This window comes from Phascolarctos cinereus, unplaced genomic scaffold (genome assembly GCF_003287225.1).
Source record: "Phascolarctos cinereus isolate Bilbo 61053 unplaced genomic scaffold, phaCin_HiC Scaffold_4;HRSCAF=312, whole genome shotgun sequence".
Lineage (NCBI taxonomy): Eukaryota > Metazoa > Chordata > Mammalia > Diprotodontia > Phascolarctidae > Phascolarctos > Phascolarctos cinereus.
In genome coordinates this window covers 66,564,820-66,591,533 of record NW_027555847.1, presented here as the reverse complement: position 1 = coordinate 66,591,533, position 26,714 = coordinate 66,564,820, and the positions used below count along the sequence as shown (strand labels likewise).

The window sequence follows — 26,714 nt, the reverse complement described above, 5'->3', positions numbered from 1 at the left end:
GGAAGAGACTTGGCAGTCTGGCCTCTCTGCTTTAAGGCCAATCTGTGGGCTCTCCATGAAATCTTCCCACAGTCCATTATAAAATGCTCAATTTTCCAAATAGCTATCCATTGCTCAAAAGCCTGCTTGACTATAGAGAAACCCAAGGCTTTGGCCAACAGCAGGATCATATGTCTTTTCAGAAAGGGATATAACAAACCTAACCCAAGTCTTCCTCTCCTTGGGGAGTTATTAAAAATTCTGTTGACAATTCATAAAAGGTGGTTGCTGGCCAAGAATAGGCAGGCCTTCTCAAGAAAAAGAGGCAGAGCTCAATTTGGGAAGAGATCATTGGAGCACAGATTTCCAGCTAAAATGGCCTTTGGAGACTCTCTAGTCCAATCCCTTATTTTATCTATGAGGAAATTAAGCCCTAGGGAAGTTAAGTAACTGACTCAGATCACACAAGAATACACAGAAGAAGTGGAATTTGAATGCAGGTCCTCTGATACCAAATCCATTGTTGGGCCATCCAACTTCATAAGCATTAGGCATTGAGGAAGAAACAACCAAAGCCCTCCCCAGCTGATACAGTATGCTAATAAAGCATATATCATCCATCCTTCAGCCATCATACTTTTTAAGTAAATGTGCCACCAGTATCCAAAGGATACTAGATCTAGAGGAAGAAGGACCTCAGAGGTCATTCAGTCCCCTGCCTAATTTGACATAAAAGGAAACTGAGGCCCAAAGAGGTTAAATGATTTACTCCTAGCCAACAGCTAGTAAATGTCTGAGCTGAGATTTGAACCCAGGTCTTTTTGACTCCAGGTCCAACACTCTAGCAACTTTGCCTTCCCCTCCCAAGTACTTTCCTGCCTTTTCTCTGCATGCAAGTCCAGGAGGGGTGGGGAGGCTTCATATCTCTTATTCTCAGACTCAGACCATACCTCCTAGATCTGTGAACCTCATGGATTTCTGGATCTACACTTTCACCCCACTAATCTATCATCACTGGGATTTCAAAAATAACTTATTTGGAAGCTGAGTAAGCTGAGACCTAGAAAGACCAGGTAGTAAGAAGCAGAGGCCAAGGTCTTATAATCTTCAAATCCAGTTCTTTTGCCACTGTACTATGCTTTAATTTGATTCCATTTTTCATCTGTTAAGTGCCTACTGTGTGCCAGGGTAAAAGAGGGTTGAATTCCCCTTCTCAGTTTACTTCCAAACAATCAGTTGGCACTGGCGAATCCCCTAGCTCTGCTTAGAGCCCAAGCAAGCCCTCACTAAGCTTCTATTAACATTGGAACTAGGTCAGGAATGTGCTTGATCCTTGAATCAGGTCAAATATTATCTCCCTGAAGCAGGAACTGGGAGGAAATGGCCTTCTCAGAGGGGCTAAGGCCACAAGGAGATAGCCAGAGGAGGAGGAGGAGGCAGGGGAGAAGGAAGCAGGAAAAGGAGAAAGAAGAGGGAGGTTCAGAGCAACACAGAGAGACAAATGATGGAATCAATAGAGAAAAGAAACTAGAGGTTTGCTACTGCAAGCTCATTTCTGATTATAGGATCTGAGATTTAGGTGTGGCCATCTTATCCAACCCCATTATTTTACAGATAAGGATACTGAGGCCCAGGAATAAAAACAAGAGGTTTGCAAAGTGTGTAAACAGGTTAGCTCCTTTAATCCTCAAAACAACTTTATAAAGTAGATGCCATTATTATCCCTATTTTATAGAGGAGGAAACTGAGGCAGATAGTGCTCAAGTGACCTGCCTTGGGCCACACAGCTAATAAGTCTCCAAGATAGGATTCAAAGTCCAATCCCACTGTACCACCTAACCTTTATGAGGAAGGTTAAGAAACTCACCCACAGTCACACAAATAAATGGCAGAGCTAGGATTTGAACCCAGGTCCTTTGACTCCAAGTCAACTCTCTTCCCACTGCACCATGCTGCCTCCTATATACCTCACAGTACTGGATCTCTGCTCTTTTATTACCAATTCCACCACTGGCTAAGAGCACACACTTCCTCCCCTCCTTCAAATTATTCAAGTCTAAGGACATTGCCCTTTGACTAACATAATCCTTGCAGTCTGGAATTTGAGGCCTGTTGAGTTCAGATCACAGTCCAGCCCTAATAAGTCCAATGCAGGAGCCCAAGAATTAAGCCTTAACCCAGCTGGCCTTCAAGATCCAGACCCTGTACGGCGGCATCCCCCAGGCTTGTGTGAGTGCCTCATTTGGCTGCTTGGGGCTGCTCAGGGGTAGCTTTTCCTTCCCATCCTCTGCCTTACAAAAACAGGCTTGGGGCTCCCTCCCCTTTGCAGAGGTGGGAGGCTACAAGTATAGAATGTTGCGTCTACTGTTAGACACAGCCAACGTGTTGGTTGGTTTTGCTAAACAGCTTTTGTCTGTTTTTGTTTTTTATCTTTGTTACAAAGGTATAGGATGGGAGTAGGATATATTTGGAAATGAAGAAGATGTAAAAATAATATATATATGTGTGTATCAATAAAAATAAGATATATATACATACACATATATATGTGTGTGTGTGTGTGTGTGTGTGTGTGTGTGTGTGTGTGTGTATAAAACAAGAAAGACTTAAGAGATTTGATTGGGTTAATGATTCACATGTCTGCAGGTGCCTGGGCTCAATACTTCCCTCTTGAATCATAGCAGCTGGAATTCCTCCCCCATACAGTAACACCAGTGGTCTCCCTGCTCCCACTCAGGAATCTAGGCTTATCTCTAGCCCACCCTGCACCTTGACTTCATTACTGCTTCACTCCAAATGCCCCTTCCTTGCTCAAATTGACTTTTCCTGCCCCTGAGCCCAGGTTTAACTATTTGGTTGTTTTCCTGGCCTGGAGACAAGGACCATGTCCTTAGTACATGTGGAGATAGGGACTTCAGGGGTCAGCACCAGGAGCTTTAGGGCTGTTGAAAATATGGTGTCATCACTCAGGTGACCTACAATCATTGGCATTTATGTTGGCCTAAGGAAGAGAGATTATTGTCTGCATTTCATCACCTGCCCAGGTTGTCCCCACAGCAAAGGCTCCATGCTCCATGCATGACTAGTACGCTGTAGTAGGCGTGCTATGACCCATAACCACAAACCTCAGATTATGCAAGTGTGTGTGTGTGTGTGTGTGTGTGTGTGTGTGTGTGTGTGTGTGTAAGACTGGACCTCCTCTGAGAGCTTCTCCTTCCCCCTTAGCCCACACACTCCAATGTGATGCAGGGGAAAGAATGTTGGCTTTGGACTTCAGAAGACCTGGATTTGGGTCCCACTTACTAACGTAATGAGAAGTAACATGATATAATAGCAGCAGTGGTAGTCTTGGAATTGAGAACACCTGAGTTCAAATCCCACTTCTGATAAAGGACAAATGACTTAACATCTTAGTGTCTGAGCAACAATTTAGGAATTCATTTAATAATCATATATATTGCCCAGCAATGTGAGTTGCCCACAGAAGAACACGTATCCTTCCCATACTTAGCTATATTGATATGTCTCATGACCAATGTACATATAGCACTTTCCATTTTACAAAGGACTTTAATACCCTTATTTACTTACTTGATACAACCCTAGAAGGTAAGCAGCAAAAGTGTAATTATCCCCATTTACAGATAAGGAAACTGAGACCCAAAGAGGGAAAATACTTATCCAAGGTCACATGTGTAATAAGAGGCAATTCTAGAGTTTAAATCCATATATTCTGATTTCTGAGCTCTTTCCACTACACCATGTGGCTAATTGGATAGGATGTTCAACTTGGAATCAGGAAGATGTCAGCTGCCTAAGACATGTGCTAGCTGGATAACTCTGAGAAAGTCACTTCACTTCTTAGCTTCAGTTTCCTCAGCTATCAAATGGAGTTGATAATAGCATCTACATCATGGGGTTTCTGTGAGAATCAATGAAATAAGATATATAAAACGTTTTACAAGCCAAGGAAACAGAGGGTCAGTGGAATTAAGTGATTTCCCCAAGATCACACTGCTAGTTAAGTGACTGAGCCAAGATTTGAACCAGGCCCTCCAACCTTAAATCCAGGAATCTGCCTACCACACTGCACTGCCTCTTGTATCTCAATTCAGTTGATGTTGGAGGCTGGCAGTGATGTTAGTACCCTGGCAGGGCACTGCTAGCAAAGTCGTGACAGAAAACAAGGAGCATGTCCGGATCAGGCCAAGCTGAGATAGAGCTTACCTAAGGAGTAGCCACCAGGGCTTCAGAAAGAAACCATCTGGTAGCTTCCAATTTCATGCTAACTAGAGGCTAAACTTAACTGTTTCTATCAAAGGAAAGTGTTAGTGCCCTCTAAATTTCCATCCTCTGGGACAAAGCTTCTATTACTCTACCTTAGTTACTCCTTGGACTAAGCCTATAAACTGTGAATGTTCTGCAATAGATAACAAATTGAGTACATACCCAGAAAGATCAGCAGCACACCCACTCCCACCTGGAGTACAAGGGAGACTGAGATGAGTACGATGAGTGGGACAAAGAATGCAAAGGAGGGTCCTTGTTCAACCACAGCCTTTAGCTGCGAGGCATTGGCCATCAACAGGGCAATGTCCAGCATGCTTTCAGCTGCACTCTTCTTGTTAGCATAGTGGTTCATGTTGATGGATCTGTTTCTCCAGCCCCAGCCAGCAACAGACTGAAAGGGAAAAGGGGAAAAAGAACTAGTTAAGAAAAGAACATGTGTAGAGTTTCAGAAAACTGAAAAGCTGAAAGACAACACTGCGGCATCAGCTAATAGCTCACACTTATACACCACCTCATGATTTACCCAAGACTTGGCTTGCAAGTGCAAGGATCATAGGAACATGGCTTTAGAACTGGAGACAACTTTCACCTTTTAATGAGGAAACTGAGGCCCAGAGAAATGAGGTGATTTGCCCAAAGTCACCTGGATAAATAAGTGGCAGAGCTGGGATTTAATCCCAGATTCGCTGACTTTTCCATGGCACCATCATTTTACAGATGAAGGCACTGAGGCTCAGAGAGAGAAAAGGACCTGAATGGTTGATAAATGCTGAAACTGAGACACTGAAGAAAACCGCTTTTTCCCCTTTCTACACTACGATGCCTGAACCTGTCTTAGATTCCACAAGCATACAGGAATTGTTTTCTTTAGCAAGCTTACCCCCATACAGTTTGTTTCTTAAATATGAATTAGGACAAATACACCTCCTTGAAATAGACATGGCAAAAAAAAAAATCAGGAGGGTCAGAAATATATTATCAAATGGAATATTTAGTTATTTCCTCCTTTTTCTCTTAGTAGGAAATTGGAAGCCACCAAGGCAAATTGACAGGAGTCCAGCAGACCAAGCAGCACAGCAGAAAAAGCATTGACTGGAATCGGAGGAATGAGATTAAATCCTGTCTCTGATGCCAACTATCTATATGACCCTTGCACAAGTCATTAGGCTCCTGGGGCTTCAGCTTTCTCAAAAAATATGGGAGTTGTACGAGATGACTTCTGAGGTCCCTCCTAACTCTTGACCTATGATCCTTGGGTAATGTTTGGGGTATTCTCTCCTCTTTATGTGGCATGATGGCCTGAGAATAGCTTCATTATGCCCCAAGATGCCTCTTAACTAAGTTCAATAAGTCTCCTTTTAAAAGTGAGTGAGGGAAAGAAACTGTATAACATAATGGTGAGAACACAGGGTTTGATTCCTGGTTCGACACTTTGTGACCTTAAAGTAGATACAAGCTTTCTAGGTTTTTGTTTTCTTAATCTGTTAAATGTGGATAATAACACCTGTAGTACCTGCCTCAAGGGATTATAATAAGGATAAATGAGATAATGTAGCATGTCTCAAAAGTCATAGTGCCTCATTAGCTTACAACTGCCCTAAGACTTTAGGATACCCTGTAATGCGTGTAAAATTTAGAGAACAACATTCCTTAAATGTTTCTTTTCCACTCAAAAGCTTACAGAGCTTTATCCCCTCAACAATGTTGTAAGAGGTAGAAATTATGCCCTTATCTTCTGCAGAGGCATTGTCTCAGCTTTCTCATGGGGGCTTTCTCCTCAAACATCAGCACTGAATTCATTCATTTGCTTAACATGATTTGGTATTTGGTCCCTTCCCAGGAGCTCACCATATTGGTGCTGGACGTGGGCAGACATTCAATCAGCTTTTGACCTATTTACTGCAGCTCAGAACTCTCAAGCTCAAGTGGTCCACCAGCCTCAGCTTCCCCCAATGTCACGGACTACATGCATGCACTACCACAACCAGCCTTAACATAAATTTGTTGATCAGCTACTAAATCCAAGGATCTGTGCCTAGCACTATGGTGAATCCAAAAATAATAAAGAGATTGGCTCTGTTCAAAGAGCTTATACTCAGGGGAGGGGTGGGAGGGTAGATAAAACATGTGCACATATAATGATAAAAATAACTGATATTTATTTAATATTTCAAAATTTGCATAACTCTTTGCATACATTATCTCATCTGATCCTCATAACAATCTCCTACCTCCTCACATCTGTCATCAAAGAATCATACAATAATTGAGCATTGTTATTATTATCCTTATTTGACAAATGAGGAAACTGAGACTCAAGTGGGGTTGAGTGACACAAAATGTCTACAATAGAAACCGTATCTCATTGGGGTGGGGGGAGAAAGAGGAGTATAGATAACATTGGAACCTTCCCAAAAGACTGAGGCAGCCAGAAGATGCATAATGCTCAATGTTGCCAAACTGTAAACCTTACTGCTCCTCTCTGTGGAGCTTCCTATTACTGATGTGGGTTCCCATTTATCTTAAGTCTAAGGGACTCTCTCTTGGCCTAACCATCAAGCCACACAACCTAAAGACACTGGATGATCTTTGGATCTTTTTGACCTGACAAGCCTCCATTGGTCAGTGGGACTGACAGCCTCCCACCACATCCCCTAAACATTCAGAGGTTGGTCCTACCAGGGAGGTTAGCTGGTATGCCTTGTAGGTGCAGGAGAGAATCATGCAGTAATTAAGTGAGTGCAATTAGCATTTTTCAAAAAGTAAAATCAGATTATGGTAAAGTGGAGAGAGCCCTGGATTCACAGTCAGGATTTGGGTTTGATTCCTGATTCTGACACTTACTGTGTGACCCCACACAAGTCAACTTCAGTAATGAGAGACTGGAAAGCTAGGAAGTATCTCTATCATTGTAGGCCTTGAATGCCAAGCTAAGAAGTTTGGATTTTATCCTGTAGGGAATGGGGAGTCATTCCAAGAGAACCAATTAACTAAATGTACCCTGTCACTCCAAAAGCCACTTGACTTACCTTGGACTCCAAAAGTCAAGGGGACAGAAGAAAGACTTTGCATGTGACTAGACCTTGCAACAGGAATATCTGAGTACTATACAGTTCAGTAATGTTGGGAGACAGAATTTTTTTTATTTTTAATCAATTTTTAAGCCAGATGAATAAATTAGGAGAAAATCAATCATGTATGAGCGGAACTCATTTCCCTTTAAGAACATCTTTTCAATTATTGCTTTTCAATTGAGTACTTAGAATAGTGCTTGACACGTATGAGGCACTAAATAAATACTTATTGAATTGAAATGAATAACTCTTTTTCTCCAAGGGAGAAATGTTTTAAAAATTATTGTTATTTTCTTTCCTTCTCATTTGTACCTGAAATCTCGATGATGGTTGTGACCCCATAGGTCTGGTTTGCTTGGATTATCCATTAATAAAGGTGCTAGTCAGAGCCAAAGAGGAATCAGAGTCAACAGGCATTTATTAAGTGCCTACTGTGTGCCAGGCACTGTGCTAAGCACAAAGGCTAAACAAAACACAAAAGACAGTCCCTGCTCTCAAGGAGCTTGAGATCCCACGAGGAGAAAACATGCACATATTTATGAACACGCAAGTTCTATACAGGATAAACTGGGAGTAGACTCAGAAGGAAAGCACAAAGATTAAAAAGGACTAGGAAAGACTTCTTGTAGAAGGTGGGACTTTAGCTGGGACTTGAAGGAAGCCAGGGAAGCCAGGAGGAGAAGGAGGAGAGAGAATATTCCAATTACGGGGGACAGCCAGAGAGACTTGGGAGGTGAAGAGTTGTGTGAACAAGGAACTGCAAGGAGGCCAGTGACAATGGATCACAGTGTGTGAAGGGGCTACATTATAAAAAGACTGGAAAGGGAGGAAGGTTCCAGGTTATAAAAGTCGTTTTTCTCATCAGAGTTGAGGAACTGAGATCTGCTTAGTTAAGTCAAGGATAGAATGATTCTGGTCAGGCTCGGTCATTGATTAGTTTCCTGTATCAGCACTCACTTCTCTTTCCACACAGATACTTTCAAAGCAGAGCCCAAACAGCCCCAAAGTACATAAAGATTCACATGACCAAAGGAAGACCTGGAATGAGAGGGAAAGAAATTGGTGAGGATTTGGGAGGAAGGAAGGGAGCAGGGGAGAGGGAGGAAGGGGAAGGGGAGACATCTAATTGAAGAATTCCTAAACCAAACCTCCTACATAGAAAATGAGAAGTTTCTGGATTCTAATGAACCCCTAGACCAAGTAGGAGCTAAAGTGTAGAAAGAGAAAGAGACAACGTCCTGAGGCACCTAGGTGGTGTAGTAGATAGAGCACCAGCCCTGGAGTCAGGAGGACATGAGTTCAAATCCAGCCTCAGACACATAACACTTACTAGCTGTATGACCCTGGGCAAGTCACTTAATCCCAACTGGCAGAAAGAGAAAGAGAGAGAGAGAGAAAGAGAGCATATGGGGGGGGGGGAGACCTCAATTCAAATCCTACCTCAGATGCAAATCATTTAACCTCTCCCAGCCTCAGTTTCCTCATCTGTACAACAGAGATAATAATAGGACCTACTTCACAGGACTGTTGTGGGGATTAATGAGATAATATGTATAAAGCACTTTGTAAACCATCAAAGCACTATATAAATGCTAGTCATTATTATATCTATTATTGGTAATATATTTTATTTTTACATTAGCCCTCTCCCCTCCCCCAGAGAGCCATCCCTTGTCAGAAAGAAAAACATAATACCATTTCAGCAAAACTAACCAAGACACAAACTATATGTGACAGTGTGTGTAATGTCCACACCCTTGGTCCCCCACCTCTATAAAGAAAAGAAAGAGGTCTATTTCCTCTGCTCCTTTTTGGGGCCAAGCTTGAATATTATAACACAGTGTGAAGTTTTTAGGAGTTTTTGTCATTGTGGTTTCCATTCATATTATTGAAGTTACGGTCTATATACAATCTACTATTCTAACACCATATTTTGAATAAGGCTTTATAATTTCCTGAGCATTTTCTTCTCCATGGAACCCATGACACTGTTGGACGTTAACACTCCTTCCCCCTCAAGTTATCCTGTATTTCCTTCCCTGTCTCCCCTGAGACAATGGCTGCCCTTTTAGGGCAAGGATTGGTTTTTGGTTTCATTTTTTCATTTTTGGATTTGTAATCCCAGAGCCCAGCACACTGTAAGCACTTAATAAATGTGTTTCAAATTCTTGAACGCCTCCTTATGGTTTCCTGTTTTGTTTACACTTGAATGTGGCATGGATATATTCCCTGAGAGAATGCAGAGATGTTGAGGCTGGTAAGCAAGCCTTAGACTGCAGTGATTTTACCAAAGATGACTGTTTTCTAAAGATCAAAGGGAAGAAAAAACAATGTGTCAGCAACCATGGCACATCCCTCTGTGGCCTCTGGCCGGGCATCACAGGCAGGAATGGCTAAAGCAACAAATCTACAACCAACTCTTCATTATCTATGTGATTATCTCCTTAGGAGAAAGTCCAGCACTTTCTTTCCTTGGCCAACCTGCTGAAATCTGGGGTGGGGGGTGGGGGGGACAGAGAGACAGACAGACAGAGAAACAGAGACAGAGAGAGATAGGGAGAAAGGGAGGAGGGGGGAGAGAGAAGAGGAAGGATAGGGAGGGAAGGAGAGAAAGAGGAGGAGAGGGAGGGGGAGGAGAGAGGAGGAGAGAGAGGAAGAGGAAGAGAGGGAGGAAGGGAGGGGGAGGGGAAGGGAGAGAGAGACAGAGAGAGAGATATGGGGGGAAAGGGAGGAGGGGGGAGAGAGAAGAAGGAGGAGAGGGAGGGAAGGGAGAGAGGAGGGGGAGAGGAAGAGGAAGGGAGGAAGGGAGGAAGGGAGGGGGAGGGAGAGAGAGAGAAAACACATGCTTGGAGGAGCACCACACAACCCAATGGAGCTAGAAGGGACTTCCTGAGTTCATAAATGTAGTAACTGAGACCCGCAGAGGGGAAGGGACTTGTCCAAGACCTTACAGCAAAGCAGTAGCAGTCAGACTTAGAGCCCACATTTCTCAATGCCCAGCTCGCCGCTCTTCCTATTACTGAACACCGCATTGCTCTGTGTCTTTGTGTATTTGCCAAAACAAATGTCGATGTGACCCATGATGATGGTTGGGTGCTCTTCACACCCTACAGATGATCTTCTCCCTCAAACCTCTCAAAACATTCTGTTTTATAACTTTTTCATGTACTTATCACGTAGTATGACAATCATTTTAGCTGGTTTTTCATCACCCATTAGGCTATAAGCTTCTTGAGAACAGGAATCTGTCTTAAGCTAAACTTTGTCTTCACTAGGCACTTAATAAATGCTGCATATTACTATAATGTTTTGCATGAGCTTGATTTACAAAACGTGTCTTGATGCTTCATGGAATGATTGGAGGTGGTCCTCAAGGCCCTGTGGAGGGAGCTAGGTTATGATGTGTTGAGAAAACATCTGAACTCCTTTCACGCAGTTTTGGAAAGATCATCAGTAAGAGACACAGGTCACTCCTCCTGAGAATAGTCAGATCTGTGATCTGAGGACTCAACTAATTCAATTCAAATCAATTCAATAAACATTTAGTAGCTGGACATTAATAAATGCAATATGAACTAGAGCAGTCAAAGACAACTTCTTGAAAGTGACTAAGGGCCCCTATTCTTTTTATCCAATTATACAATCAATCAAGAGTTGGTTGTATCTTATTCTGTTTTATTTTTTAAAAGAACAGTATATTGTGTGACCCTGAGCAAGTCACTAACTTCTATCTGCCTCAGTTTCCTCATCTATAAAATGGGAATAATAATAGCACCTACCTCCCAGGATTGTGAGGATAAACCAAGATAATATTTGTAAGGCGCTTTGCAAACCTCTTCTACGAATACTTACTATCGTCATTTTTTTTTTAGGCAATTGGGGTTAAATGACTTGCCCAGGGTCACACAGCTAGTATGTGTCAAATGTTGGCCTGAGGTCAGATTTGAACTCAGGTCCTCCTGACTTCAGGGCCGGTACTCTATCCACTGTGGCCACCTAGCTGCCCCCTGTGGTTATCTTATTGTTGGAAATTTCTTTTGTATTTACTTTGTACTACTTATCCGCATACATGTTCCCTCCAGTAAAACGTGAGCTCATTGAGGACAGGGCTGAACACTTTTGTCTACAATCCCAGAGCCTAGCACAGGGTCTAGCATGTAACAGGTGCTCTATAAGTATTCAGTGAATTGAAAGGGGGAATTTAGAGCTATTTAAAACACGGAATGGGCTGTTTTGTTGGAGAGTGAGTTCCTTGTCAGGGGAAGTATTCAAACAAAGGCTAGATGAACACTTGTCAGGGATGCTATAGAAGGTATTTCCTTATTAGGTGGAGGACTCAACTAATTCAATTCAAATCAATTCAATAAGCATTTATTAAGCACTTAGCATGTGCTAGGCACTGTGCTAATCACTGAGGATACAAACAAGAACAGTTCCTGCCCTTAAGGAACTTACAATCTAAAATGGAAGACAACATGCAAACAAACATATACAAAGCAAGCTATATACAGAATAAGTGGGAAATAATTAAAGAGGAAAGGCACTAGAATCAAGAGGGGTTAGGGAAGGCTTCCTGCACAAGGTAGGATTTTAGTTGAGACTTAAAGGAAGCCAGAGAGATTAACAGACAGAGAGGAAGAAGAAGAATGTTCCAGGCATGGGGAAATAGCCAGAGAAAATGCCTAGACCTTGCACCTCTAGGATTTTATGCACCTTGCGTATGTATAGAGGAGCGGCTAGGTGGTGCAGTGGATAGAGCACTGGGCCTGCAGTCAAGTTAGAAACATCTAAGTTCAAATTCAGCCTCAGACGCGTAGTAGCTATGTGATCCTGGGCAAGTCACTTAACCCTGTTCCCCTCAGTTTTAAAACAAGCTGGAGAAAGAAATGGCAAACTGATGCAACATCTCTGTCAAGAAAACGCCAAATAGGGTTGTGAAGAGTCGGGCATGACTGAAAATTATTAAACAACAACAAATGTGGAAGGCAATGGGGCTAGAGAACTCTTTCCCTTGGGCAGCAAAATAGAATAGAAAATTAAGAATTTGTGTAACTCCCAAAAACTGAGCTAGACTTTAAAAAAAACTTTGGAGTGTCTTTAGGTCTGGGCAGAAGTCCCAAAGGACTCCAGGTTCATGCTAGAGCAGCTTTCACTTGGTTCTTGCTGTGAAGGGAAGAAACAGGAAGGAGCCCCTGGGCAAAGGCCTGAGCAAGGCAGGAAATGTTTTTCCAGAGCAATGCAAACAGTCTGCAAAGTCTACTTGAGAGTCTGCTGAATTCCCTGATGAGGTCCCTGCTCATGCTTAAAGCCCACTGTGTCTCTCACTCATTCTGTGATAGGCTTAAACTCTGGCAGCAATTATCAACCCTCTCAGGCCACATCACTCTACCCATGCCCAGAGAACTCTCTGGCACCTAGACTTTGCCCAGGGGCCCCTTCTTAGGGTTTAAGTGAGACAGAGTGCTAGGCCTGGAGTCAGGAGGATTTCAGTTCAAATTTGGGCTTAGATATTTACAAGCTGTATAACCTTGGGCAACTTACTTAACCTTTGTCTGCCTTAGTTTCCTCAACTACAAAAACAGAGATAAGAGCACCAATGCCCAGGGTTGTTAGGAGGATCAAATGAGAAAATATCTATAAAGCAATTAGAACAGTGCCTAGCACATAGTAGGTGCTTAATAAATGTGTTCCCTCTTTGCCTCTGATGACACCCCTGTCCCAGAATCCAGGGATGAGGTAAGCAAAGAAATGGTTGTTGACTAACTTACTTATGTCATTGGCAATGACATGATGTGAGTGGTGTCCTGCCAAGACAGCTGCTTCCAACAGACCAACGCCTTGGAGCACTTGTCATTGTAACCAAGATGCCCTCCGAATGGGATGTGGCCTAGGCCTGGGGCCAAGTGAGTTGGAGGCTCTCAGTTTCAGCAGAGTAAGTCACCTCCAAAAGCACTGGTGTGATGGAAAGGACACTGGACCCAAATGTGAATACCAGTGCCAATACCCAGCTGGATGACCCTGGCCAACCTCTTTGATTCTCCATTTTCTCAGGTGCAAAACAGATGCAATGAGACAGATGCTATCTGCCTCCCAGTGCTGTTTTAAATGTACTTTGGGGCACAGGCAAACAGCATCGCCTCTAGAGTCAGAAGGGTTCAAATCTTGCCTCTGATATCACTTTGTGTGATGTTAGGCAAGTTCCTTAAATTCTCTGGGCCTCAGTTTTTTCATCTGTAGAATGAGGGGATTGGATTAGATGCTTCTGAGGGCCCTTCCACCTCTAGATTTATCCTCACATGAGAAACCTCAGGACTCTATAAATGTGAGTTATTTCTTTCTCCTCCGCTGTTTCATTAGTCAAATACAAATAATGCTACTCATGCTGCTGATCTTGCAGGGATTTTGTGAGGAAATCCTTTTGTAAAGTTTAAAGCACCATAGAAAGGTGAGCTGTTGTTATCGTTATAAGGGACATGAGCTAGCCTACAGCACCATCTATACTATGGGATGGCAAGGGGCTTTATATTAGGGCTTTCAGGATTTCTGAAGCTTTCCTAGAGGAAAAAAAGCAGTGAAGTCATAGGCTAGGATCTGTGGTTCTTCTGTTAGTCATTCAAAGTCTACTCCCTAAAGAGTTACCTGGGTGAGCTTGGTGCAAAGGGTGTACTGGAGCCAGATCTGACTTCTACCAAGAGCTGATTGTTAAATTTTCAACGTGAGCATTTGCACCTCAGGAATTGGCAAATAGTTACAAATCAGGGTTTGATTTAGAGTTTTGTTGATTAGTTAAACTTAATAAAATGATAGAGAAAGCATTAATGCAGATTAAACTTGAAAGTGTAGCTAGCATATATGTTGTGTTTCTTTTCCCTCCCCCAAGGAGAGCTGGTTGTTAAATATTTACTGGCACACCCCTGGTTAGGTCCCATTTTTCCAAACATCAATGCCAATCTTAACTAAAAGACTGTGTGATATAATGAAAGATTGGACTGAGTGGCTATAAACCTGCTTTCTATTCCCGTTCTTTCCACTAGTTTAGCAATGCAAATGTTTACGTTCACTCACTTAATATGTAGTATAGACAGTGCTCTGAGCTTGGCACTGTAAAGAAAAATATTTTACTTTACAGCCACTGAATGCATAGACTTCATGAAAATCAAGCAGTTTCCATGACTATTAATGTCTCAACAAGTATAGTACATAATTCCAACAAAACACCTACACATATGTCTCGAAGGGCCCCAATGCATTTAGCCAGTCATGTTTCTTGTTTTTATGAAATTTGGTAATTATTTGCTTTACAATTCAGTTCTTATTTTTTTTTCTCATTGAGGCATGAGTTGGAGAATTCCATAGGATATTAGCACCAGAAGGGACTTTAGAGATCATCTAAATCCACCCCCACAGTTATAGATAAGAAGGCTTGTAACATCAAACAGCTAGTAAGAGGGAAAGACTGGCCTTGAACCAGGTCTTCTGAGTGCTCTTTCAAGTTTACCAGGTTGTGTCTCCTAATTATTTTTTTAAAAAAACCTACCCTTTCCAGGGTCACACAGCTAGTAAGCGTCAAGTATCCAAAGGCATATTTGAACTCAGGTCCTCCTGATTCCAGGGCAAGCACCCTATCCACTGTACCACTTAGCTGCCTCTCTCACCTGTATTATTAAACACTTATGGGGAAAAGCAGAAGTTCCCCATGACCAATCAACCTGGAACTGTTACTGCAGATGGATTTCAGATTTTCTCTGACCAAAAAGGTCAGAACATCATTTGAGTAAACAGTAATTTCACTAGGTGCTTTCCATCTGCCATCATTCTCTCTACTCTGGACCTAGTCTATCATTGCAAGGTCCTACTCTTCTCTTCTCTAACACACAACTTTTACAGATTTAGGCTGGTCTCTACACTACCCTCTGAATAAACCATCTTAAGTCATGTTGCCAAGACTATTCACAGGTTGAATGGTACCAATATAAAGATAGAATAGACTCTGAGGGCTACTTTTGGGATGGTTTCTTACTGATTCCTTCAGTGGATATTCCTTCAGTGATCATGGAAAGGACCCCTCTTGCTCCCCAACGAATCAGTCCCCTTTCAAGTGTCTTTTTTTTTTTTGAGGCTATTGGGGTTGTGACTTGTTTAAGCGTCTGGGGTCACATTTGAACTCAGGTCCTCCTGACTCCCTGGCTGATGCTCTATCCATTGCACCATCCAGCTGCCCTGAAGTATTCTCTTTCAAAGTCTTTATCTCTCCAAACTCAAATCCTTCTTCTCTTTTTAATACCTTCTTAGCATCCTCCCTTTTTCCTCCAGCCCTGGACATGCACCTCCTCTCACCCATCATGGGCACTCTTCCCACTGTCCTGAAATAGCCTTTCCTAACTGCTTTTCTGGCAGGAGGTCTCCAGTATAATAATACAGCACCTTCCTCCCCATAGCCCCATCAACACTAAATTGTATTGTTTTAAGACTGTCTTTGCCAAGTTTCTAAAGCCTGTGGCAAATTTTCTCCCATCTGCCAAACTTTTACTATCAATGATTTCTCCTTCTGAAAACCTATAAACTAAAGAATCTGATTTTGGCCTAAACAAAATTTCAAATTTATTTACAGGTTTTCATTAAACACTTTTCAACATGGAGATAATGTGCTACCTTACTACTTCATGTTTAGTAATGAATAGATATTCAATAGACCAATAAAATCTGACTTTCAAGTGCTAAAGCCTTTCTTCACCCCTATTTTAAGACAATTCAGGGTTGTTGGTTTTTTTAATCTTACTTCTATTGTCATTTTTTTTATTTTCCATAATTTTGTTTCCAAATACATCCATTCTCTCCCATACTCAAGCTTGCTATTTTTTGACAAAGTCCCTTTTTTTAAGGGAATAAAAATAAGTCATTAAAACCAACCAATATATCAAAAAACAAAACAACCATGACTTGATAAATAAGGTAAATATCACCCTCATTCACTATGGTCATTAAGAATAGGACTCATTCTCAACTAATTTCTCCATGGAAATGAAAAACCACATCCACAGAGCTAGGAAGTTTTAAAGGTGAGACTAAAACCCAGGTGCTCAGGCTTTAATTCCACACATATTCCACTAGGCTGCACTGTCTCTTATTATATATATACACAATTTTCATAGTCCAGGGCAAAGTCTGTAGACATGTTGTTGGCCCAAAATAGACTTGGGAAAAAACTACTTTAAATAAATAAATAAATAAACATTTTTAAAAAAGAAAAAGAAAGAAAAAGGAGGCAGCTAGGTGGAGCAGTGGACAGAGCACCAGCCCTGGAGGCAGGAGGACCTGAGTTTGAATCCGGCCTCAGACATATAACACTTACTATCTGTGTGACCCTGGGCAAGTCACTTAACCCCATTGCCTAGCCAAAAAAAAAAAAACTACTCTAGAAGAAAATCCTGTGTCATGTCCATGTCCTCACTTCTCAAGATACAATTCCTTCCAAATTCAAGATCTGTTTTTTACCTAGCCATTAATTTAGACATAGAAACCTCAAAGACATAATAACCTCAAACAGAGACATGCTATGAATTCCAAATATCCCATATTTTTTAAAAGCAGGTTTCACCCGCAGAAGCTCCTAGGACTATCTGCCCATCTTCTTCCACCAATTCCCCATCCCATTTATAATAGCTAGAACTAGAGTATTTGAAGACTTACAAAGCACTTTACAAATATCTCATTTGGTCTTCACAACAACCTAGGGAGGTGGATGCTATTATTATCTTCTTGCTTATCTATCTGCTTATTGCTACTACTACTACTACTACTACTACTACTACTAATAATAATAATAATAATAATAATAATAATAATAATAGCTAACATTTATATAGCATTTACTACGGGCCAGGCATTCTGCCAAGTGCTTTACAATTATTATATCATTAGATCTTCACAATAACTATGGGAGGTAGGTATTATTATTATCCTTATTTTACACTTTAGGAAACTGAGGCAGACAGAGGTTGTGATGTACCCAGGGTCACACAGGTAATAAGTGTCTGAGGCTGAATTTAAACTCAGGTCTTCCTGACTCTAAACTATTCAATGCACCACATAATTGCCTCATTTATACAGAAACATTCGTTCTGCCATGTTGGGATATGGTAACCCAACATCTCATTCCTAGCATCTCTTTTCTTTCCCTTTCAGGAGGGTTGTTCCACACATGATCCATAATACTTTTTATTCATATGGTATATACATAAGATATTGCAAGGTTAAATGATTTGCCCATTTTCATGCAGCCAGTATGTCAGAGGCAGGAATCTTCTTGACTCTAAAGCCCAGACTCTATTCAGTAGGCCAGGCTATCTCTCCTTATGTATTTGTCACACTGTTATTGGTATGATATTTATCTACAAACAGACCTCGTCTCACTTTCCTGGATTATAACCTTCCTGAAGGCAGAGACCTTGTCATTTAACTTTGTACCCACCTCATAATGGCTGGAACCATTAGTTGCACATGGTAGGTATTTCATAAATTTTCATTGAATGAATGCTGTGTCCTCCTATGTTCTTTCTTTCATGACGCGTAACACATTTCATCTTATCTCGGTCAAGTTCTCCTATATATATACATACACATAAACTCCCTTTGATCCCCTCAGCCATTCTTTGAGCTTTGTCCCAACTCTCGTATCTCAGGGAAATGTCTCTTCCCCTCTTTCCTCTGTTCATTTGTCAGAGAACAAAGAATCTTAATCATACTTAATAAGGCCAAGAATAGTACTGACAGCCCTGTATCGAGAAAAGGGAAAACTATAGGGGAAACTAGGCATAAATAGGAACCCGACCTCTGCCTCTAAAGATGCTGCAAGTGCCCACGAGTCCCTTCTCTTCTCTCCCAGTGCTCTGTTTACCTTTTTATCTGCCTTACAATATATTTGTTTTTTCTTTTTCTTTCCTTGAGGTATTTGGGGTCACATGACTAGTAACTGTCCGAAGCCAAATTTGAATTCAGGTCCTCCCGACTCCAGGGCCAGTGCTCTATCCACTGCACCAGCTACCTGCCCCTGGCTTGCTTTTTCTCAAGCTCCTCTTCCAATCAGTTGACAAGTGATAACCATTCTGCCTCCATAGTCTCTCAAACCCATCTAACTTCTCTTAGTTCACCTGGCTCTGGTACAAGTCTTCATCACCTTTCACCTGGACTACTGTAATAGTTTCTTAATTGGTCTCCCTGCAACTGGTGTCTTCCCTCTCCAATCAATCTTCCACACAGCTGCCAAAATAATCTTCCTGACTGCAGGTGGCATGATGCAATAGAAAGAGCACTTGACTGGAAGTTAGAGGACATGGATTCAAATCTCAGTTCTTCTACTTACTATCTATGTGACCTTGGACAAATCGCTTCATTTATCTGGGATTCAGTGCCATCTATAAAAAGCCAGATAGGGATGAAAGAAGTGACCTGCAAGGTCACTTTTAGCTTGAAATCTAAGACCCAACAAGCCATGATTCTAGGTCACTCCCCTGCTCAAAAATCTTCAGTGGCTTCCTGTTATCTTTAGGATAAGTAACAAACAGTTAGTTGGCTCAGTGCATACAGTGCTAAACCTGGAGTCAGGAAGACTCATCTTCCTGAGTTCAAACCTGGCCTCAGACACTTACTAGCTGTGTGACCCTGAACACGTCATTTAACCTTGTTTGCTTCAGTTTCCTCTGGAATGAGCTGGAGAAGGAAATGACAAACCACTCTAGTATCTTTGACAAAAAAAAACCCACAAATGGATCATGAAGAGTCAGACACAGCTGAAACAACTGAACTTAGTCTGTATTCAAGGCACTCCACAATCTGGCTCTATGCCACCTTTGAGCCTTATTTCACATCATGCACACACACACATGCACACGCATGCACGTGCGCGCGCGCGTGCACACACACACACACACACACACACACACACACACACACACAGAGTATTCTAGCCAAATTATAACCTGACATTCTATTCCATTCTTCATCCCTTTATTCAGGCTCTCCCACATACCTGGAATGCATCCTTCTTTCAACTTTGCTTCTCACAATCTTTTTCTTCCTTAAAGGCTCAGCACAGATGCTACCATACTTCCTCCATGAAATCTCTTCTCCAGTTGTTAATGATGGGCACAAGAGCCCTGGGCATGGTGACACTTCCCAATCTTTGACCCCACTCCTAGCTCAGTCCTCATAGCCAGCACCAGGATGGAAATTCCTGTGAACAAGGGGCCAGTCATCCCCACCAGTTGCCAATCAACTGCTACACATGGGGCAGATAAGCCAGACTCAGTGGGTCAATGGGCCACAATAGAGGAAGAAAGATGGGCAGAATGTGCCAAGCAAGTCATATCACCACAACCACCTTGATCACCACCTCCCGTCAGACCCTGATGTTCAGGATAACCCTGAACCCAAGAGCCTTGGGAACATCAATGCTTCCAGTACAGTGCCCTCAGCCCTCAGCCTGGGAAGCAATGTGCTGTGGAGATGCAGCCTGGCAACTGCTCCTATAGCTTCTATGGCCACAGCCACTCAAAAAGGTTCTTGCCACCTGTCCTTGGCCTTGTCAAATAGTTCCACATCAGAAGCAGAAATGATTTTATCAGTGGAAATGACATTAAAAAAAGCATGACCATCTGCTTTACCACTGTGCCCTAATGACCACCAGATCTTGCCATCTGACTCGAAGCTGAAACCCTCTGTGTGTGTTGTCTCTCCCACCAGAAAAGAAGCTCCCATACACCAGGGACAGTCTGGATACTACTTGTACCCTCAGGACTTAGCACCATGCTTTGCCCATAGTAGGTGCTTAATAAATATTTTATTCATTTGTTCATTTTCTGTCCTCAAATCACTTCATATTTCATTATTCATGTACATGTTATATCTCTCTCTCTTCCTACCCCCACAGTAGAATGCAAGCTCTTTGAGGTCAAGGAGGCAACACAAAGCTAGCCCTTTACCAAAGGGGTTGGATTTCATATGCTCCAAGGCTCCTAACACTTCTACAATGTTTCAACTGAATGAAACCACTTCTGTCAATTGAACCCAAATTTTCCTGTGCCAGGCTGCCCTCTGGGGTTCAGGAGAGAAGGAGGGCGGCACCTGGGACTTTAATACTTAAGACTATGGAAATTGAGAGGATGCCCATTAATTGAGGAATGACTGAACAAGCTGTGGTACATGAAGTAATGGAATATTATTGTTCAATAAGAAATGATGAGCAGGTGGATTTCAGAAAAACCTAAAAGTTTTGTATGAACTGATACAAAGTGAAAAGAGCAGAACCAGGAAAACATTGTCACAGTAACAGCAACATTGTGTGATGATCAACTGTGAATAACTTCACTCTTCTCAGCAACACAAGTACCAAAGACTCACAAAGGAAAGTAGTATCCACGTCCAGATAAAGAACTGATGGACTCCGAGTGTTGATAGGAGCATACTTTTTTTGCTTACTTTATTTCTTTTGTGTTTTTTTTCCTTTTGGTCTGTTTCTTCTTTCACACCTGTGACTAATATGGAAATAAGTTTTATACGATTACACATATATAACCTATATGAAATTGCTTACCATTTTAGGAAGAGGGCATGAGAGGGAGAAAAATTTGGAACTCAAAATCTTATAAAATGAATGCTAAAAAATTGTATTTACATGCAATTGGGAAAAAATACTATTTTAAAATATTTAGACTAATACATGGGATAATGGCAGAAAACGTAACCCCCTTAAGAGTCCCAAGATGCAGCCGAGAGGAATAAGCTAAATTATGAGATTTCAGGGGCCCTTTATAAGTAATACACTTTCCTCCAAAGGATAAATGGTCAAAGGATATGACCAGGCAATTTTTTAAGGAATATAAAGTATTAATAATCTTTTGAACAGTTTTTGCCCTGTCTATGCATATTTGTTACAAGGCTTTTATTTTTCTTTCTTTTTCAATGGGGGAAAGGTGGGAGAGAAGTCAGATCTTCATTAACTGAAAAAAATCAATTGAAAAATTGCCTACACCATTAGTAATCAGGAAAAAAAATGCACATTAAAACAATGCAAAATGCCATCTAAATCCCATCAACTTGGCAAAGACGGTCTTAAAATGATAAAATTTAGTATTGGTGAGGCTGCAAGAAAATACCAAGGCATTAAGCTGTGGATGAAGCTGTGAACTGGTGTTGTTGTTTCAGTAACGTCTGACTCTTTGTGGCCCCATTTGGGGTTTTCTTGGCAAAGACACTGAAGTGGTTTTCCATTTCCTTCTCCAGCTCATTTTACAAGTGAGGAAACTGAGGCAAACAGGGTTAAGTGACTTGCCCAGGGTCACATAGTAAGTATCTGAGGCCAGATTTATAATCATGAAGTTTAAACTTCCTGATTCCAGGCTCAGTGCTCTATCCACTAGGCCACCTAGCTGCCCTACTCTTTAGAAGGGGAAAATGTGATGCTAAATAATAAAAACCTATAAAATTATTAATACTCTTTGACTCAGTGATCCCATAGCTAATATAGTCTAAGAATGCTATTACTCTCCCACTGTGGAAAACCACAAAAATAGTAAAAATACAAAATATCCATAGTGACTTTATTTGTCATGACAATTGAAAATTCAATTCAATGAGCATTTGTAAGCACTGAGGCATTGTGCTAGTTTCTAAAGATACAAAGAGAGTAACAAAGCAGCCTCTGCTCTAAAGAAGTGGGGTTTTTACTAGGAGGGATACTCCAAGTAAACAAATCAGTAAATCCAAGATAATTAGAGAAAGATGAGAAGACTAGGAACTGGGAATGGGGGACTTGAGAATGGCTATATATGACTAGTGAATGAGGAATAGCAGAATCAATTGTGGTAGCATTAAATCCCCATGTAAATAGTTTTATGACAAGGTAATGAAGTATTACTGAGCCATAAAAAAGCAATTATGAAAAATACAAAGAACTATGAAAGACATACCAAATGATGGCAAGAGAAGAAAGGAGAATTAGAATAACATGCATCTAGACTAGGAACTGCATTCAAATTCTAGCTCTGCTCACTATCGAGTAAGTCATGTTGCCTCTTGGAGATTCCTTTCTCTTCTCCATAAAATGAGGAAGTTGGATTAAATTCTATTTCAGATGCCACCCAGCTATAAATCCTATAACTTTACTAGCAACAGTTACAAAAAAATTAAATAAACTGCAGGAGCAAAATTGGATAAGTTTGCAAATGAAAAGTTTAGGAAGGAATAGAGAAATAACTAAGATAATATTTTTTTAAGTTTACATTCTTTTTCAATTTTACCAAACTATAGTTTGGTGTTTAAAGTCCAATGTATCATTTTATTCCTTTTTTGCTTGTGAATTTGACTTCATTTATTGATGATCATTAAGTTTATAATAAACTTGATCATAAAAGTTACCTTTAAAAATACTTCAGAGGTTCTAGAAAGATTTCCCTAACCCACAAACCTTCCTTTTCAGAAACCTATTTCACATGGCACAAAGTTTTCATTCCTCAGTTAAATAAATAATTGTGCATATTTTGATATAGAGATTTATGCTTTATACTTTTCTTATAAATCTATATGGTATATGACTATGTATTATTACCTTCATCTTATAGGTGAGGAAAACGAGGATCAGAGAGGGAGAGAAGGAAGGAAGGAAAGAAGGAAAGAAGGAAGGAAGGGAGAGAGAGAGAGAGAGAGAGAGAGAGAGAGAGAGAGAGAGAGAGAGAGAGAGAGAGAGAGAGAGAGAGAGAGAGAGAGAGAGAGAGAGAGAGAGAGAGAAAGAAGGAGGGAGGAAAGGAGGAAGGAGGAAGGAAGAAATAAGCATTTAAGCACCTGCTCTGTGCCAGGCACTGTGCTAATGACTTTACAATTATTATCTCATTTAATCCTCACAACAACCTTGTGAGGTAGGTGGTATTTTTATCCTTTGAGGAAACTGAGGCAGATAAAGGTTAAGTAGCTTGCCTAGGAAGTGTCTGAGGCTATATTTGAACTGAAGTGTTCCTGACTCTAGGCCCAGAGCTCTATCCACTGTGATACCTAGATGGCTAGGGGAAGGATATGCCCACAGTCGCATTGCTAATAATGGCAGAGCAGGATTTAAACTCAGGTCCTGGACATTAGAGCCAGTGTTCTTTCTACTCCATGGCACTTTCTCCCCAAATAAACCTTGGAACACAAATAACCCTGAAAGACGAAACACCCTGACCACCATTCACCCCAAGGTATTGGTGGATCAAGGCCTATTCATGAAAAAAAAATTGATCTCAGCTTGAAGTGTACAGATAATAGTATGAAATGTTGAGAAATAAGCTTGGATGGACGGGGCAGGGGTGTGGAAGGTGGTAGGCCTTGAAAATGAATACAGGGCAGCTAGGTGGCACAGTGGATAGAAAACCAGCTCTGGAGTTCAGACAACCTGAGTTCAAATCAGGCCTCAGACACTTACTAGCTGTGTGACCCTGGGCAAATCACTTAACCCCAATTGCATCTAAAAAAAAAAGAAAAAGAAAAGAAAATGAATAGAGTAATCTATATTTGATAATGTGGGAAACAGGGAGCCATTGAGGGGCATGGAACCAAGGGGCTGACACGAGGAAGACGGCATGTAAGGACTATTAGCCCAGCAGCAGCATAAAGAATGGGCTGGTGAAGAGAAGCTGGTGCCAGGAAGGCCAAGGACAACATTATTATCTTTGGAAATGTTCCTTCTCATTTCAGCCACCTTGGGCACACAGCTAAATCCCACAACTGAATAGTAGCTTCAACTTTTCTAAAGACTAATGGGCAGGGACACTTAGCAATTACAGGCAACTCTAACCAAACAGGCCCACAGTTGTTTTATGTGTTCAGAAATTTTGCCCAGCCTGGTACAAAGAGAGCCAGTGAATTAAACACTCGCTCCAGCTGGGAAAGAAAGATGACATAACAACATATGGAAAGAAACACAAAATTTCCAGAGTTGGAAGGGACTTCAGTTTCTATCTTTGAGACAGCTAGGTGGTGCAGTGGATAGAGCCCTGGACCTGAACTCAGGAGGACCTGGTTTCCTATCTGACCTCAGACACTAGCTATGTGACGTTGGGCAATTCTGTTTGCCTCAGTTTCTTCAACTATAAAATGGGGAAATAATAGGACCTACATCTCAGGGTTGCTGTGAGGATTAAGTGAAATAATATTTATAAGTGCTTAGCACAGTATCTAACACATCTGTTATTGTTGTCATTCAGTTATTTCAGTAACATCTGACTCTCCATGACCCTATTTGGGGTTTTCTTGGCAAAGATACTGGAGTGGTTTGTTATTTCCTTCTCCAGCTCATTTTTTACAGTAGGAAACTGAGGTAAACAAGGGTTAAGTCACTTGTCCAGGGTCATGTAGCTGGTAAACATCTGAGGCTAGATTTGAACACAGGAAGATGAGTCTTCCTGACTCCAGGCCTACCACTCTATCCACTGTGCCACCTAAGTGTCCCATCTAACACATAGCATGTGCTTAATAAATGCTTACTTACTTCCTTCCATCTAGTCCAACCCATACTTTAAAATGAAATACGTCTAAAAAACATCATCCAGCTTCTGTTTACTAGCTTCAGGGATGAGGACCCCATCACCTCCCAAGTTGGCTCATTGGATAGCTCTAATTGTTTGGAAGTTTTCCTTATATTATATTATATTATATATATATTAAATTATATTATAAGCCTACATTGTCCCCTCTACAGCTTCCACTCACTAGTCCTAATTATGCCCTCTTGGGCCAAGCAAGATGAGTCTAAGTCTACTTTCTTCATGGCCTTTGGTTAGAACTAGAGTTGTCTGCATTTGCAAAGTGTCCCTGCCCATTTTTCAAGTACTTGAAGGTATCTATCATGTCCTCCTCAAATCCTCAGTTCTCCATGTTGCCTGGCGCTCCTTCTCCCCAAACTCCAGGAGATTATTCAAACTCTCTCACTTTTTTTCTGGACCTAGTTGCCTCTCTGTAGCCTTTGAGGGACACTTATTACTAGTTTTAACCCTTCTGGTATCAGATAGAACTTTCTACCTTGAGCCACTTTCTAAACAAACTAAAGGAAACATTCACTCCCATGGAACTCTGATGGAAATATACTTTATAATGGAGGTTCCAATCCTCTTTGAACATAATTGGAGAGCATGCAAAGAAGGACTGTTAATCAAACAAGATGGCCCAGGTACAGCTTCTCTTAGCCTCAGACTCACCTCTCCCACTTACCCAGACATCCAGTTAAGAGGGCAGAGGAAAGAAGGCTCAAACCTAACTTGAGTCACTGTCTCTGGGCATCATATCCAAGCTCAGTCCTTGTGGCCTCTTCTATTCCACCCAGAGAGTATGAGTGTATTCCATCAGAATGTAAGCTCCTTGAGGGCAGGAATTGTTTTTGCCTTTCTCTGTGTCTCCAGGACTTAGCAAGGCACCTGGCACCTAGTAGGGGCTTAATAAATGCTTATTGATTGATTGCATTTTAAATTGGGTCAGGACAGGAATAGAAAAAATAATTGTTGTCCCTAGACTCAGTTCCAGTAAGAAGTTATGTTTTCTCTCTTTTTCCACCTAATTTGTACTTAACCAAACAATAGAACAACTCACAATTCATATTGCCCTTTAAGGTTTACTAAGTGTTTTCCTCACAAAAACCCTACGAGAAAGGTATTAATGTCCCTATTTTATAGATGAGGAAACTGAGGCCGAAAGCAATAAATTACTTGCCCAAAATCCCATAGGTAGTGCAAGACAGGATTCCAATTCAGGTCTCCTAACTCCCAAACCCAGTGCTATTTCTACTATGTCACCAGCCTCTGTGAAAAGGATTTCTTCTAGCTATTAAGTCTCATGATTTTAGCCATGTTACCAAGCCTAACTTTTACTTCATGGCCTCTTATAGAAGCATAGAATGTCAAAGTGGAAGAGACCTTAGAAATTAGGAAGCTAGGTGGTATAGCGGATAGTGCTCTGGGCCTGGAGTCAGGTGGACCTGAGTTCAAATCCAGCCTCAGACACTCACTAACTGTGTGACCCTGGGCAAGTCCCTTAACCTCTGTTTATCTCAGTTTCCTCATCTATAAAATTGGGATAGTAATGGCACCTACCTCCCAGAATTGTCGTGAAGATCACATTAAATAATAATTATAAAGCACGTAGCAGAATACCTGGCACATAGAAAGTGCCAAATATTAGCTATCATTATTATTATTGGTGGTTGTGGTGGTGGTGGTGGTGGTGGTGGCGGTAGTAGTAGTAGTAGAGTGCTTAACATAGTGCCTGGAACATAATAAGTGCTATATAAATGTTAGATCTCATCATCATTAATTAACACAGTGCCTGACACATAATAAGTACTATATAAAT

The 26,714-nt window shown here is 41.3% G+C and overlaps 1 protein-coding gene across 1 annotated transcript in view; it reads right to left on the bottom strand.

The window, feature by feature from the left end:
- The window catches only part of NINJ1 (ninjurin 1), a 54,426-nt gene that overhangs the window by 12,774 nt on the left and 14,938 nt on the right, over window positions 1–26,714 (bottom strand). Inside the window, exon 2 of the mRNA XM_020981271.2 lies at window positions 4,429–4,660. Within this exon, the coding sequence (XP_020836930.1) occupies window positions 4,429–4,660 (232 nt within the window). The remainder of the gene's footprint in view (window positions 1–4,428; window positions 4,661–26,714) is intronic.